The following is a 16,883-nucleotide window of genomic DNA, read 5'->3' on the forward strand; positions in this document are numbered from 1 at the left end:
TGTTTTCTTCAAGGTTAACATTCTAGCCCTGGCTTGTCAGTGCTGAAGGAGTAAATTCAAAATTTCGTATTCTGACCTGTGTCATAATGAGAAATAATGAATTTCTAAATTTGTTTGTTTGTCTGTTTGGTAACAAAATGTCAGGCATATATTATTTAAAATGCTGCGTGTATGTTTCTAGCTCTGAATTCCTGCTTCCCTGTGTTTTTAATGTTTTTTTAGGTGATCTCTGGTGTGTTTTGACTTCTCACCCACATATATCTTCCTTAGATGGTGCTAATGAACAATGCTTTAGTTTAATAAACCTTTAATTTATTGCTGCTTGCATCTTTGTTGATAAAATATTATTCCTATAAGCAACTGGCTCTTTGCCAGCATAGGATCATTGGCTGAGCTCTGGACTCTGTATCTGTGGCTGTGTTAAAGCCTAATTTTTAGACCTTTGGGAATAAATAGCTATACTGTGTTTCAGTTTTTACATGTCATTGGAACCATCTTTTTATCACCCTGCAATGAAATACTATTCTATTTGCACTTCAGGACTCATAATGTAACTATTGTGTACTTGAGCAAAAGAAGGGTAATTTAGGGGAGGATTGTTCAAATTTATCTTTGGTGGGGGTTTTTTGTTTGTTTGGGGGGGGTAATTTAATTATCTCTTTAGTGTGTATTGTTATAAAAAGATACCCCCTCACACACACACCTACCTTGAAACTAAAGCTTGGATTTATACTGAAATCTGGTGAAGCAAATGGAGTGAACAAGAATAAATTCTCTGAATTAAGTTTCTATATGCTCTTTGCTTTTCTTGTCTGCTTGGTCCTACATAGCCTACAATATAATATGTAGCTGATCAGCAGAATTTATAAAATTAAATAAAAAGAAACTACAGTTTAGTTTTTCTTGATGATGAACAGAAGTGGTTTGAATTCTGTTTGTAAAGTAAAGCTGAAAGTAAAGTCTAGAAATATATGAGGCTGTTAGTAATTATCTAGATGTCAGTATTGTGTGGAAGGTAAAATCGAAAAAAAACAGTATTCCTCTTTTCATTTTTAAAAATGAAATAAAAACACATCCTACGTAATATAATTGATAGGTGATATAATGCAAATAGAGCTTTTGAAATCTCTCTTGCATGGTAAAAGGAGTCAGTTGTAATGGAAAAGCTGTATGTAACTTGGCATCCTTGAATGAGCTGAGATCATTGCCTGCCCTGACTCTGTCATGCCTTTGCTTCTGAATTATGGTTACTGAGCTGATGATTGCTCTGCGTTCAGCATCTGATATATAAAAATGAGGAGTTTGCTGCTACAACTGTAATGTGATGTTCTGCTCTCCACAGGCCCACGAGCGATCCGAGAGCTCCGAGGTTGCCTTCGTTACCCAACTTGTGAAGAAGCTGATGATTATCATTGCGCGACCAGCTCGGCTGCTTGAGTGCCTGGTAAGTTTGGTCCTCAGGAGAGTGCATATATGGCCTAAAGAGTGTTTGAGCATACAAGGAACACAAAGCCTCCAGAGAAAGCTTTAAATTCTCATCAAAACATTGATGAAAAATAAATCTGTATTATTTAAAAAGGAAGTACTAAGTGTCTTTTGCATTAATGTAGAAGTATCTTTCCAATGGACTGCCAGGTGCAGCAGCAGCTATATTATATTTTAGTATAAAATTTATGGCTGAGGGACCAGATGGAGCAGTTGACATCATTTCATGCTACTTGCTGCTGCCTGATTTTCCTTGTGTTGTTATTAGCTGCAGTAAGGAGCCTATAAATGTATAGTGTGCGTACGGTGCCTAGAGAGCCATGCTAAGAACTGTCACTAGGGAAGAAGTTCCCTTCCATGATATAAATGGTGTTTGAGCTCTTGGACTCAACCTCTTTACTGCAGACTCAGCAATTGCAGAGAAACCCGGTGTCAGGTTTTCCAGCTGTGAACACACAGAGGGATAGGCCAGTGAGAGATCCAAGCAGATTTGGAAGCCTGGGTTTGAAATCCTATTTGGTGCTATTGGAATACATGGAAAAGCAAATCTCATTGCTTTTTTAACTTACTCTGGCTAATAAGCATGTATTTTGTTTTTTATTTAATTCTCAAAAATGGTGAAAAGTGTTTAGGCCATCTCAATGAAATAGGCCACTGTGTCCTGAAGTCCTGCCACTCCAAATATATTTTGTAGGTACAATGGAGAAGCAGCCTGAACGTGCATTCTTACTGTGGTGCCACAGCAAGAGGGTTAATATAAACCTTGAATATCATAGAATCATAGAATGGTTGGGGTTGGAAATGACCTTTAAAGATCATTTAGTTCCAACCCCCCTGCCATGGGCAGGGACACCTTCCACTAGACCAAGTTGCTCAAAGCCCCTTTCGGCCTGGCCTTGAACAGTGGAAAGAGGTGACTTGGCCTCTAGTGTACTCAATGTTGTGGTGGTTATTGGTTATAGGAGTCAGTTCTGTGACTGTATTTCAAAAGGATGTTGAAAAATTGGTGAGATCATAGAGAAGAATCACAAAAAGTTGTTGGAGTGTGGGAGAAGGTGTCACAAACCTACGGTGAAAACTTAGGAAACGACAGGATGAAATTCCCTGGTGTGTTGAAGCACACTATCTGATGCTTCTTTCTGGACAGAAGAATGACAGGGAAGCCACATCTCTTTGAGACATTAGAGAAGTTGGCTAAATTATGAATCCGTGGCTTGATCTAGACATACAGTTAACGTGTGAGGCACACTGAAGGCAGTGTGTCCATGGGCATTTTTTAGCACTTGAGTCACTAGGGGGGAGAGTTTTGCAGAGCTTTCTTAGACAAAAGTAGACAAGAGTGGTCCAATGTTTCTGATGATACCAGTTTTTAAAAATACCTGCAGAAGTACTGAGAATCAGTAGACTTTGTAGGGTTCCCTTGCCTCAGATTATTACTTTGCTGTGAACCCTATGGTGCAAGGAAGACCACTGTCAGTGATGAAGTACAACCAGGATGCAACCATCTATCTTGCACAACCAGCAAGATAGATGCCTACACTTATTCAAGAAGTCTCTACTAGATTACATTGAAAATCCTGGGCAAACCTCCATTTAAACTGTGAATTCTTTGGCTTTCAAAACTGTTTTCGTGATTTAGATGAGTTTAGTGACTCCAATTATTTTCCAGTACTTCTTCAAAATGTTTTTTTGGAAGTAAAGACAATGAAGAAAGGAAATAAATTTAAACTTATTGGTTTTGTATTTGCTGTGTTCATAATTGTCATTTGTGCTTGTGTACACCATATTAGTAATACATCATCTAGGGAAACATGGAACCTCAGTAAGTTTACTCAGTAAGTAAGCAAGCAGTTCCAAGCTCAAGCCAGCTTTTAGCTGCAAATCAATACATTTCCAAGTTCCTCCTGTATCTTCTGCACCTGATGTTCTGCAAAGTGAGTGGGAGCAGGTGGAATCAGTAAAGTTATTGATATTTGAGTAATGAACTCCAAAGCATATAGTGACAACCTTGACAATGAAGTGGCTAGACTTCAAAGTATAAAAATAAGATTTGGATCTGTATATTAGTGTTCCCTGGGGTTTTTTTTACCTGCATTGCCTTTCTAGCATTTTTTTTTTTCCCCAAAACATATATTGTATTCTGTTGACATGAAGAATTAAATATTGATGTTCCTTTTATCATATAAAAGAATAAGAAATGTATCAAAGGATAGTCAACCATTTAAATAGCTTGACAACCACATGTCATTTTGATTGTTTAATATACTTCTTTTGCAGCTTAACCTTTAGTTTCAGTTGTTTGTGAATTCATAAACAGTTTTTCTAAGAATTTAATATTAAGGTTAATTTTAGTAACAAAGCTCATTCGTATTTCTTCCTTGTAAGTTAAGTAACTGATCACATAGGCGGTGGTTGTGATGGTTGTGATTGTTGTAATAGGGCTGCAGGCATTTAAATATTTTAAATGTTAGTTATTTGGCTTCAGTCTTTTTATTACCTGTTGGACTGTGAAATGTTTATTTAAGGGGTTTGAGTCTCTGGAGCTTCAAGAAAATAATGTTTTGTGCATCACTGAAACCATCTTTGGAAAAAGTATGTAATTTATTCTTTTTTTCAGTTTATTTTTCCTTAGCGCCTGCCTCCCTTTACTGGGGTTCATTCTTCTATATTTGAATGATTAAATAAATCTGCTAAAAAGAGGACAGAACAGGAATTTATTTAATTTCTTAGTTTTTTGTATGCTTGATTTTTTTGTCACCAGACTTCTGTCCTTTACTCACCAATAAATGATGTCCAGTTCTGTAGAAGACTATGCCTTCCCTTTCACCTGTATCATATTATTTGTCTGTATTATATATGTTATTATATTATAATACATATAAAATATATGTATATATATGGTGACAGCATGTATACAAGCAGCATTGCTTAGAGCAGTCAAGATGTGTGTCTTTTCTCTGTTTCTCTAACCATTCAAATGCCTTTATATCATCACAGTCTCTAATTTCTCTTTCTCGTTTGCAGTTCTGTGCTCTCTTTTCTCTTATGCTGCTGACTACACTCACACCAGTTCTTCCCCGATGCCCTCACAGCTGTATGCTCTAACTTCCCCTTTTGTCCTCCCATTTCACTAGAACATTTTCGAAGAGTCTTGACAAAGCTGCTCATTGCTGGTGAATGATGAGGTTTGTAGGGGAGAGTTAAAGTTAACTAGTGAACTTGCTTCTAAGCAGAGTGCTCCTGCTGCCAAAAGCTTGTCTTTTATTTCCAAGTGTATCTGTTAGTCTAGTAAAAGAGATCACACCTTCTTATAGCCTTTCTGTGCCTTTAGACATCGCATACACCAAGACTGAGTTGATAAGATGATCTTCTATTGAATAGTACAAGAAATACTGCTGCAGTATTTCTCATATAGAAAGTGAAATCTTCACTGCTCATAAAATAGCAATTGCTATTTTATTAACCATTTTATTAGCAGTTGCTAAGTTCAGGACAGTTACAGGATTGGATGGGTATATGGTTTGATCAGAAGTGACATTTAAAAGCAGGAGAGGTTTATATTGGCTTAAGTCACCCGTCAGATGGAGGTGGCAGAAGAAAGCACTTCAGACCTCATCACAGGCCTTTTTGTGGCACACCTCAGTGTGACAAAATCAGGAGGTGTGTCCACACTGATGCTTCTATTATCATGGCATCATTTTCCAGTAGTCTGGTTTTGGTTCATGAAGAGTCCCTACAGTCCTTGTCCTGTTTCGATTTGCAGAACTGAGCCAGTGAACATCCAGCAGGCTGTGAATGTCTGCTGCTTTTGCAGAGCAGAGTGGAACGCATTGGCTTACTTGTTGTAACTGCAAATGTTTTGCATCACTGCTGAGCCCAGAATTAGCTTTGGATATTTCTGAGCAATCTCCTATATGGGGGAGAAACTTTTGTAATTGTAAAACTGAGTCATTTACCTCTCTCTGTCTTTCTCACCACCTTCCTGTAGGAGTTTGATCCTGAAGAGTTTTACCATTTGTTAGAAGCTGCAGAAGGCCATGCCAAGGAAGGGCAAGGAATTAAATGCGACATTCCTCGTTATATTATCAGCCAGCTGGGACTCACCAGGGATCCCTTGGAGGGTGAGAACTCTTGTTTTGTACTCTCCAAACTGCTGAAGGGATAACCAGATATCCTGATCACTGCATAACTGAAGGAGGCTTTTGTTTTATTGGTTTAATTTCTAGGCCGTTTTTCCTTATTTTCCTGTTTGCTGTCAAAGTCTAGACTGTCCTTTCCAGCCCCATGTCTCAAAGGAATGTTGCTGGGCTAAGGATCGCACATCAACAGTGACAGTCCTTTACTTATGATGTTAATAATGTCTCCCTGTGTTACAGCTGAAACAATGTTAGAAAATGGCTTTATGATTTAACTGTTTTTTCTGTGCTGTTGGACAGTAGAAGTAAATCTGCCTGTTACTTTAATGATTTGCCTCCCTGCTGGTGGCCTGGTTGGGAAGTATCCTATCATCTCACTTTGTTGTCCTCTCTGGGAAAAGTATATTTTTTGTGATTTTCCAGGACTAGTATGAATTTTTAGGTGGAGATAACATTGTATTTTTATGTCTCCCATAGCAGTGAAACTAAAGAGAGTAATGCTTTAGAAGAGTAACAGCTTTTCTGCTAGGTGCCAGAATTCCATATGGTAAATATGCTATAAATGTTTAGAGGCCCAAAAGATCCTAACTTTGGAATTTGTGAGTTGATATTTCTGCCTGGCACTTTGCTAATCCTCTGACAAGTTTTAGGAGCATGCATAGCTTGCTCAGCAACAATAGAAAGTGTGGCAGAAACTGGAGGTTACTGTGGAATACTTCAGTGATTGAACTGTACTTTTTATTTTCTCAGGAGAGCATAATTTTAGCATAAATTAGTAGTCTGGATAGGACTAGTGTAACTTCTACTGTGTTTACCGGAATGACAGTGACAGGTTGACTTCAAGTGAAGAGCTCTTCGGGAAAATTTCTACCAAAGATTGCTAAATGCAATTTAATAGCATTTGTTGAAATCTGACATTAAAGGGAAATTTCCTTTGATCCCTGTCATGGGAGAGAACCTTTCCATCATTAATTCCCCTTACTAAAGTCAAATTTTCTTTAGAAATGTGTGGAGATGTCAAGGTGCCTTATTTCCTTTCTGTAAGGAGGGCACCCAGAAATGTCAGTGATGTCTGTTCAGAGACTAGTAGTTAATGTAGGATTTGGGTTTGCAAAGTTTATGGCATCTCCTAAGACAGCTGAGTAGCCTAAACTGACTTTCTCCCAGTTTGCTGCTGCTCAGCATTTTGCAAAATCAGACACATTTCATGCAGGGAGGTTGTTTGAAGTGTAATGCATTTTCTTTTCTGGAGTACAGAGGTGCCACCAGGCTATATGCAGACATACATGCATGGAATAGCATTTAATATTAACTAGACAGCAGTTTCCCTAAACATGCATTTATTGCTTTTACTTATTATAGAAACCATCTAGAATAAGTCAGGCTGAAATTAGAGCAATTAATTATATTCATCTTTATACAAAATAGTGCCTGCAGCTTCTAAGATGTGAAAGGTTATCACTGTATAATTGGGGTGACTTTTTACAGTGGGGAAAAATGTCCTTCATCATCTACAAGCACCTCTTAAAATCCTGTTTGTCTTGTATAAACAAAGAGAATGGTGTTTGATTGAGATCATTAGGAATAATCTTTCCTCTTTCTTTTCAGAAATGGCCCAGCTGAATAGCTATGACAGCCCAGACACTCCTGAGACAGATGATTCAGTCGAGGTAAAGCAGTAATACTCACTCTGTCTAGCATGTGTTTTTTTTATCTCTGGAAAGAAGTCATCTGCAATAAAGAATTAATTATAATGCAGAGTAATTTTAATTAAAAAAAAAAAGTGCCTACATTTAAAAGAACACGTTAAAACACTCATAAAAATGTGGAAATCTCTATACTGTGGTGATGAAATGCTTAAAAGTTCCAAACAGGCAAGTTTTGGTGATGTTTTTTTAGAGTTGCAAACAAAAAATATCTGGAGAAGTTCTTTATATCTTCATTTGTAAAATGTGGTGGGTTTTGAAGAGAGTTGACTTTAGTAACAAACCATTGGAAAAATTTAATTCTATAACCTCTAAGTTTCAAAGATCCTTAGTTGTTTATTGTTTTTTAAAATGTAATGTTGAGGAAAGGCCTGAATCTTACAGTCCACTGACTTTTTGTGCTAATAATTTGTGAGATAATCTGCAAGGGTACTAGAGATACAAACAGAGATATATCCAGATGTGTAGGTATGGGTTGAGATTGGGTGAATGCTGCTTAAAAAAGAAAAGGACAAAAAAGTGACATATAGAATTAAGTAATTCCTACTCCTGATTTCCATTTTCTTCTTTCCCTAGAGCCGTGGGGCCTCTGTCCAGTCAAAGAAAACTCCATCTGAAGAAGAGTTTGAAACTATTAAACTGATCAGTAATGGTGCTTATGGGTAAGGCTTTTACACTTTGCTTCAGAAGAACATATTATTGTCCTACCCAGCGAAGGGCAATAGCAGTGTTTTGCAAATGATTGGTTTTTGTTGAGTCCAAAGCATAAATGAATTTTGCTTGAGTCTCAAACAGATCCTACATTTGTGATGTCTTCTGCATTCTTCTGGGAGGTGCCATTTCTTGTATGTTCTCAGGTTTTCTTAGACAACAGTCCCTGTACCTGGACATAGTTCCTGGGTGTGAAGTCCTTATATTGTGCTGAACTGACACACAGGTTCCAGCTCAGGAACCTTTTGTAAAAATTAGTTGCCCTACATGAAAGATTTCAGAATATGGTATTACTAATCCTTCTGTGGTGCAAGTTTTCTGAAGCCCTTCCAGGCTGTGTCCTTAAGCCTGTTTTTCCAGGAACTATTTCTGCAGTGTTTCTTTATGGTAGGTAGGTAAGATACAGACATTTCAGTTCCTTAGCTTGAAATGATGAAAACCTTTTCCCTAAATATTGTCTCTAGTAAAAATATTATCACTTTGTTTATTGTGAGATTCCTTAAGTAATAGTAAAAACATGTAGTTACATGAGTCTGAGAAAATTATTTTGCACCCATTTCCTTATTGCTTATTACACCAGTCTGCATTTCCTTTCATGCTGTTTGGTTAAGTCCTGTAGTTTGTATTTGGTTAAAGGCTCAATGAGTGAGGGTAAAATTCTGTAGTTGCAAATATTATTGATGTTTCATTGATGATTCATTGAAACAGCAAGAATATTGAGGGAGAAATAGCTTATGCTTTTCTGTTCTTCCATGTATTCAAATTTTTTACGTAGCGTGGCTGTTCATAAGCACTTCAAATACTAAAATTACATTGGGGCCAATCTGCTATGAGAAATAATACAGTAAAAATGCCGTTAGATTTTATTATCCATTGAAGAATCCAGAATGAAGTTGATTGGTTAAAATTTTAACTGCTCATACAAACCTATCCAGAATTTTAAAGATGGTTCTTTGACTCTTTGTGATTCATAAATCCTTACCAGGGAAATCATTAGGCTGTAACTGAAAAGCAGTGATATTCAGTAGGTCATAACAGCAAAGCTTGAGCATGTGCTCAAGTGCTTTGTTGAAGTGGGTACTTAGTTAACAGCAACTCATTTTTTTTGAAGTTATATGTGAGAAAAGGGGAAGCATATTTTTTAGTCAGTGAAGACACAATGGAGCATGTCAAAGAGCCATATTGTTGGACAAGAAGATTTTATATCTCTTCAGTCATATTTCTGCACAGATCCCTTTAAATGTGACTTGGTTTAAAAGTGGGGAGGGAAGTGATTCTTCTGCTATTACTCATGTCTGTCCTGGGTGTATTTTATAGTTAGCTGCTGGTAGGACACAACATCATGTTAAATATAATATACTCCGGAGAAAAGGGAACAAGTACTGATTCAATAAGGCAGGCAAACTGGATGAAAATTTTATTTGCAAACTGTATTGTTAAAGTGCAGGAATCTAATGATCTGCAAATGATAGAAATGTAACAGATACTTTACTGAAGGAAATCCCTGGTGACAGTGTTGAGTCAAATTAATTTTATGGAGCTGGGAAGGAAATCGTGCTGATTCCATACATTTTGGACAATTTTTTTAAGTGAAACGATGACTGTAGTGTTGAAAATTACATGCCTCTGCAATGATGCTTAAGGAAGTTTGTGGCATTTGTGTCTGAAATACCTCGTTAGTCATATCAGCAAAAATGCTGCTTAATTCAAGAAGGCAGAGTAGCTCCTGGAAGGAAGCATCACGGGGTTCCTTCTTTTCAGAGGGAGCTTGGCACTGACATGGAGTCGCAGATAAGTCTGTCAGGATCTATCCAAAGCAGTTACCATCACTGTTTAAAAAAACCCCCAAACAAAACCAACCAACCAACCAACAAACAAGCAAACAAAAAAATAACCCAAGCACAAACAAGTTTGAACTGAAAATGGAACTTTTCCTCTTGGTATGTGGTTTTCTAGAGCGGTGTATCTGGTACGACACAAGACCACCCGTCAACGTTTTGCCATGAAGAAGATCAACAAACAGAACCTAATTTTGAGAAACCAGATCCAGCAGGCTTTTGTGGAGAGAGATATCTTGACTTTTGCTGAGAACCCCTTTGTGGTCAGCATGTTCTGCTCCTTTGAGACCAAGCGCCACCTGTGCATGGTTATGGAGTATGTGGAAGGTATGGTTGTCACTATATGCACCTGCAAAGGGACCTCGATCAGCCCTGCAGTTACAGGGGAGGTTGTAATGCCCTTTCAGGAAGGAGTGTATAGACTGGTTGGGCTCAGCCAGTGAAATGAGTCATTCTGCCACCAGTACAGTTTAGCATAAGGAGATGCTCCATTTGTGAATCTCTGTGGCTGAGGAAACATAAAGCTACATGTAGAAAACTTCTGGGGTCAGAAGTCAGCATGAACTTTACAGTCCTCATTGGAAAAAAATCCTCTTGCTCTCCTGTGGGATGGCAGGGCTAGATCCATAGCATGTTTGCTTGGCATTGCGGTTAGAAAAAAGGCAGTTAAGAAACATCACAAAGCAACAGTCTTTGTTCTTGAGCAGCCTTATTTAAATCACAGTGCTGGTTTATGCAGGCGTTTTCTGTTCATTTTGCTTATTCTTTGAAATATTATCTGATTTTATTTTATCTCTGTATCTTAATGTAAGCAATATATTTCCACTGGTGGATAGGATTAATTTCTTATGCCTGCCTTGCTTAGCTGAATGTTTATGAGAAATGAGCTTATAGTTATTGTATCAGTGCTCTTTCAGATAAATTAGTGGAATGAAAACAGATGTATTGACGTAAAAAATTTTAATATTGATTTCTATTTGTAAGTAGAGGTGAAGGTTGAATGAAATGTGTGGGCAATGTTCCTTAAGAAGCTTGAATCAGGCGCCCACAGACTTATTTTCATGACTGCCACTGTGTCCAAAGGCAAAGCTGCCTGCTCATGTGTAGGGAGAGCCAATTAGTAGTTGTAGAGGGGTTTACTTACTATTTTAAATAGCCTTGTATATCAGAAGTAGGATGTGTCTCAGTGGTGGGAAGCAAAGAAATTTATAGAGAGGCCAGATAGTCATGAACTGCCCTTTCTTCAAGGCTTGCTTATGGTTTGGAAATGGCATCTGTACAGTTCTTGAGCAAGCATGCCAAACATACATGGATCTACATTTTCCTGTGATTTTAATATTTATTTGAAGCTCAGGACAGAAGGTATAGAGGGTTTTAGAATTCAGGCTAAGAGAGTTAAGAGAGAGCCTCATAACTGTTCTTTCACTGTGCCATATTTTCAACTTTTTTCTTAGGAGGTGATTGTGCCACACTTCTCAAGAACATTGGTGCACTACCTGTTGATATGGCGAGGATGTATTTTGCTGAGACTGTTCTGGCACTGGAATACCTACACAATTATGGGATTGTTCACCGTGACCTGAAACCTGATAAGTAAGTCTTTAGCTCTTCAGAAGCTGGAGGGAGGGAGCCGGTTCTTTAGGGTCTTTCTCCATAGGCAAGAGGACATGGGGGCTAGAGACAATAGAGATCTTCAGTGGCATCTGACATGTAGGAGATTTTATGGAGTCTCTTGCTACTGATGTAGGACCAGATAGACACTGAGAAAGGGTGGGAAGAATGTCTTCAGATACTATTTCAAAGCTGTTGCTACACTGATGAAATTATGGCAGAAGGTAGTCTGATTTCTAGTTGCCTTGGCTGCCCAGCTTCCAGGTGTTTGATGGGGATGTAACACTGAGAACTTGCTTAGCATTATCATATGTTGTTTTTTTAAATTGCTTTTGGGAACAATTGAATGTTGAATTTTTTTGCTGCTTCTCTTTCTTCTAGTCTCCTGATAACTTCCATGGGTCACATTAAACTAACAGATTTTGGACTGTCTAAAATTGGGTTAATGAGTCTTACAACTAATCTTTATGAAGGACACATAGAGAAGGATACCAGGGAATTCCTGGACAAGCAGGTAAGCTGAAGAATTTTGTCTGTTGATGTGGGATCAGATGCAAGATTCTCTTGGGATAGAATGGGATTTTATAGCACTCCCTCTCTGCCTTGACGCTGTGCTGTGTGTTGTAGAGTAGGAAGAAAAGATAGGAGTCTGTTCCCATGTTTGTTCATAAATTGGCATTTTTTGGTGTTTCAACTTCACGTTTTGGAGTGATGCACTTCAGCTCCTAGTTTAGGATATTGAAAGTGTGGCCCAGGCAGCAGTGCAGGTGCGAACAGACGTTGGTTTAGAGGCATAACACAGATTTTGCTGGAAGGTTGTTCCACGGTCTCCCCCTTCTGGTGCTTAGAGAGTTCATGGCAAGTTCCTGTATGTTTCTTCTTGTGATTTTGTCTGATGGCTTAAACATTGGGTTTTATCCCCATGATATTTACTAAGGGTCATTTTTCTCCTTAGTCTTCATTTTGCTAGGCTTAACCAGCAAAGTTCTTGGTAACAAGACAGATTTTCCTTCGATGAATGAACAGCGCTTCTGTGCACCTCCTTCAGCTTGAGTTGCTGTTTTCTGGGCATAGTTGGCAGGAACTATACTGTTCTGGATGCAGGCTCAGCAGTGCCTTGTATAGTGGTATTAAAAAATACTTCCCTCTTCTGAAAATACCTCGGATCACAGCTGAATTCTCTTTTTTAGCTGTGCCAAGTATTAATTCATAATCATCCTGTGGTATTTTTGCCTTTGCTTCTGAGTAATTGTGTTTTTTCTAGCACAACCTCTTCTTTGGTTACAAGATCATGGTCTTGCACTTTGCAGTGTTACATTTTTTACAACTATATTGTTGCTGCTTCTAAGCCCGAGGCAACTTAGACCTTCCAATATGATTTCCTTAGCTTTTGTCTCTGCCAAAGGTACCTCCCAGGTTTAAATGCTGAAGTGTGTAATCGTGCTGTGCTGCTAATTCTGCATCTGTGAAACTAGGTTCTGCTAGCACAGAGATGCAAGAGGTTTGTCAAAACTGAGTTCCTTGTAGCTGTAGCTGTGCCAGTAGACATCCATCAAGCAGACAGACCTATACACACAGACTGTGCATTTTCCCATATGCTTTACTGTATGTGCACCAAAGAACTCCTTAGCTGGCATGTCCACACCAGGAACATCTCATAGTATGCCATATCATTTATGTGTAGGTAATGTGTTCCTCAAATTCATACTCTTGCTCCATGGAAGGTAGTTCACAGCATAAAACAGTTAGTGGCAGAACATTAATAACTTCCTTGTAATGCTCTAGGGGGGGAAAGAAAAAATACAAGAATAAACCTTGATGTGAATTTGGCAAATTGTAAGTTAACTGCTTTCTTGTGTTTCTCTTGAGGTCTGTGGGACTCCGGAATACATTGCACCAGAAGTGATCCTGCGCCAGGGCTATGGGAAGCCTGTGGACTGGTGGGCCATGGGGGTTATCCTGTATGAGTTTCTAGTTGGCTGCGTTCCTTTCTTTGGGGACACACCTGAAGAGCTGTTTGGACAAGTGATTAGTGGTATGTTTCTGTTCTGTCTCTGGAGGGGTTTCAAAATGTGCTGTGAGGTAAAACCTTGAAAATAGTGAGGATCCACAGTTTAGTCAAAAAGGGCTAGGTATAGAATAATGGCTTTTAATTTTAAAATATTTATCTTTCTGTGTCAAAGTAGCATCTATCTGATTTCAGCTATCAAGAGTTGTTTTGTTGCTTAACGTCTTGCTAGAGAACTCTTTCATTGTGCATGGTGTGGGAGTCATGCAAATCCTTGTAGGATTGGGGAAAAGCATTTGGAGATGTTTTCTGTTCTTTTTCTGTTCTTTTAACTTAAATGATGGAGAATATGAAAGAAGCAGCCACCAACTGGTCTAATTCAGTCTGATTTTGGTTATTTCTTCTGTAGGTGAAAATGTCATTCAATTGGTAATTGTTGTATAGATGAAATAAAAAGGAAGTTCTAAGCAAAACACATTGAAGCTGTTGTGCTCAGCACCTTCATGTCTTGTGGCTTTTTAAACCTGTCTCCTGCTTGGAGTTGGACAAACGATTGCTTTGTGTTCTCTCAGTGAATACACCAGTGAAAACATTTCCTATTGGGAATGCTTTCTGAAACAGTAAATTTTTAACACACTTGGCAAATGTCCTTTGTAAAAAGCAAATTTCAGCAAAGAACTAAATATGATGCATGGAATCGTTACCTGGAGTTGTTCTCTCTGTTCCAAGTATAACAAGCTTGGAATGTGCAGGCACAAGATGCAGCCGCAGTATTGTCAGTGTCTTTGTTTATGGATCGTCATGGAAGTCCCATTTCATACTTTATTAATAGAGTTCTTACTGCCTTTTTTCTCCACTAGCACTGCTTTGATTGACAGCAGCTTTAGCTGACGCTGAATTTTATGCATTTTGGAAAATGTCAATGCTTGAATTATATTAAGTATGCAAGCTGCTGAATTCAGGGTATTTGCGATGCTGGGGCAGTACTGAACACTGCATTTTAAGGTATAGGATTGTGAATAGTTATTCAAATTAGTCATGAAGCTGGTAGAAAATGTCAAGTCTCTTTTTGTTCCCAGATGAAATTGCCTGGCCAGAAGGTGATGATGCCCTGCCACCAGATGCTCAGGACCTCATTTCTAAGCTGCTCCGCCAAAATCCTTTGGAAAGAATGGGAACAGGTAGGAACCTCGTCCATGGGAAAGTACTACCCAGAAGCAGGAAAAGAAGCAGGAAAAGTGATGCACACCCACCTATGCTGAAAATAGCTCATCTAGAGCTGGGAAACTGTTTGTTCTGGGTTCAGTGAATCTTGTGTGATGAAGCTCTGAGAATTAGTGTAGACTGTACATGAATCAGACAGATATTACTGTCTTGTTTGGCAAACAAGAAAGGGGCACCATCAGCTTGGCAATATAACTCCTCAAATTTGTGCTGTTCTATTAAAGGCTTGAGGGTTGCTGTCTCCATTTGAACAGTGTATAATCAGATCTCTTTGAAGCTCTCTTTGGCTAGGGGCTTAATCCCCTACATGGATCTGAATTCCTGGGTGTAATGAAATAAATGAAAACTTTCTCATTCCTAGAGGCCTGTACTGTGGAATTCTCCAAACATACAAAAAAGTCTGATAATCTCTTTGGCAAAGTCAAATGTATACTTCAATCTTTCTGTATGTTAATGTCAGATTTAAAGTTTTACAAGATAACACTTCTCATTTGCTGGTAGTGAGTTACCAAAAATAATCTCTAGCTACACTCCTGTTTTAAAATAATTTGTGCAATACTGTGACTTCACAGCACAGGTTGTCTGTTCCGTTGATTTGTTTAATTTGATTTAATTTTAGATTTTCAATTGAAAACTACACTTTAAGGATAAAATAACAACTTAGATGTATCACAGTTCCAAAAGGCACATGTATTCAGCAGATTTAACACATGTGCACACAAGGGTGCTGAATAGATCATGAATTAATAATAATATTAGATGGTTTTCACATGTTCTTCTTTACTTCAAATCCATGTACTTGAAAGATGTTGCTGTCACAGAAAAGATATAGAGTTTCTTGCCTTATAAAATGAGTTGATGGACTGATTTTTTGATTTCTTATATACCTGTAATGCTGAGACTGCTGTTCCACTTGGCATCTTGTAGTGCCACTGGCACTCAGCAAACCTTTTATCTCTTTTCCTCTGCTATATTCTTTTTTAAAAAAGACAGTAGCATCTTTTATGAATATTAATTTCATTTGAAAAAAAAAAAAGGCATATGCTAGTAGACAGATAATCCTTAGTTTTTCCTTCTGGGTACCCAGGCTTCTGAGCTTAATATCAAAAGATGCTAATTCAGGAAGATAGGTGAGCCCCTGCCTTGTTTTAAGCACATGACTGAGTTTATTCATGACAGTGGAGCCACTCATGCTAAGTGCCTTTCTGAGTTTGCTCTTTATTCAGCTATGAACAAGATGGTATTTAGAGCTTGGAAATTTTAAATTAAGATGTTAATTAGTTCTTAATCTTGCACTTGTGTGGAATGTAACAGCAGATGCTGTTTTCCAGCCAGTTTACTCATGTATTGACATTAAACAAGAGGAGAAGGTGGGAAGGAGGAAATCTTATTCAGATTTTATCCTATATCACCACTTTGGTAAAAGGAGAAGTTGTTACTCAAAATTCCTGGAAAATGGACTCCAGGTACTTAAATGTACTTGGGTACATTCTTTTAGGCTCTTGATATTTTTAGGGTTTGTTTTTTCTCATTATGCAAATGCTGAAAGAAATACTCTGCAATGAAAGATGCTTTATTTCAGGTAGTGCCTTTGAAGTGAAACAGCATCGGTTCTTTAAAGATTTGGACTGGAATGGATTACTTCGACAGAAAGCTGAATTCATCCCACAGTTGGAATCTGAGGATGACACAAGCTATTTTGACAGTAAGACTAAAGATTCAGCCTAAATGGCATCATATTTTTTGTGCATATTTCATTTTCAAAATTGTTAGAGATAAGTCACTGCTAGAAATGGAATAAAACGCTTAATGGAAGTTGCTTTAGTAAGTTTCTGTTGAATGCCAGGTAAGGTTTCTTTGAAAGCAAATTAATTTTAAATGAAAAAATACTGCTGCTGAAGTCAGTTGGCCTTTCACTGGTGCCTGTGGTCCTGCCAGCCATCGCCCTGCAGGGAAAGGTGCTGCAGTTGTTATGCTGTTTCTTACAATATTTCCGAAACATTTGGTAAATGCAACTATCTTGAGGTTTTGAGCAGTATTATCTATCCCTAGTGACTGTTTTCAGCCAATATTTTTTTAAATAAAACAAACAAGCCCTAACCTTTGCAGACAAGTATGTAGGGAAAATTCTTCAGAGATTTAAAGTAATTTAAATTATTTTCAC

General features: G+C 38.1%; 1 protein-coding gene across 17 annotated transcripts in view; it reads left to right on the forward strand.

Annotated features, from left to right (window-relative positions):
* Window positions 1-16,883, forward strand: part of MAST2 (microtubule associated serine/threonine kinase 2) — a 218,721-nt gene that overhangs the window by 178,847 nt on the left and 22,991 nt on the right. For all 17 annotated transcript variants that reach the window (XM_030495064.1, XM_030495069.1, XM_030495071.1 and 14 more), the window contains 10 exons: window positions 1,343-1,444; window positions 5,474-5,606; window positions 7,230-7,291; window positions 7,904-7,989; window positions 9,995-10,203; window positions 11,331-11,469; window positions 11,869-12,001; window positions 13,357-13,522; window positions 14,575-14,676; window positions 16,302-16,424. In XM_030495064.1, the coding sequence (XP_030350924.1) occupies window positions 1,343-1,444; window positions 5,474-5,606; window positions 7,230-7,291; window positions 7,904-7,989; window positions 9,995-10,203; window positions 11,331-11,469; window positions 11,869-12,001; window positions 13,357-13,522; window positions 14,575-14,676; window positions 16,302-16,424 (1,255 nt within the window). The remainder of the gene's footprint in view (window positions 1-1,342; window positions 1,445-5,473; window positions 5,607-7,229; window positions 7,292-7,903; window positions 7,990-9,994; window positions 10,204-11,330; window positions 11,470-11,868; window positions 12,002-13,356; window positions 13,523-14,574; window positions 14,677-16,301; window positions 16,425-16,883) is intronic.

The sequence above is a fragment of the Strigops habroptila genome, chromosome 8 (genome assembly GCF_004027225.2).
Source record: "Strigops habroptila isolate Jane chromosome 8, bStrHab1.2.pri, whole genome shotgun sequence".
NCBI classification, from domain to species: Eukaryota; Metazoa; Chordata; class Aves; order Psittaciformes; family Psittacidae; genus Strigops; species Strigops habroptila.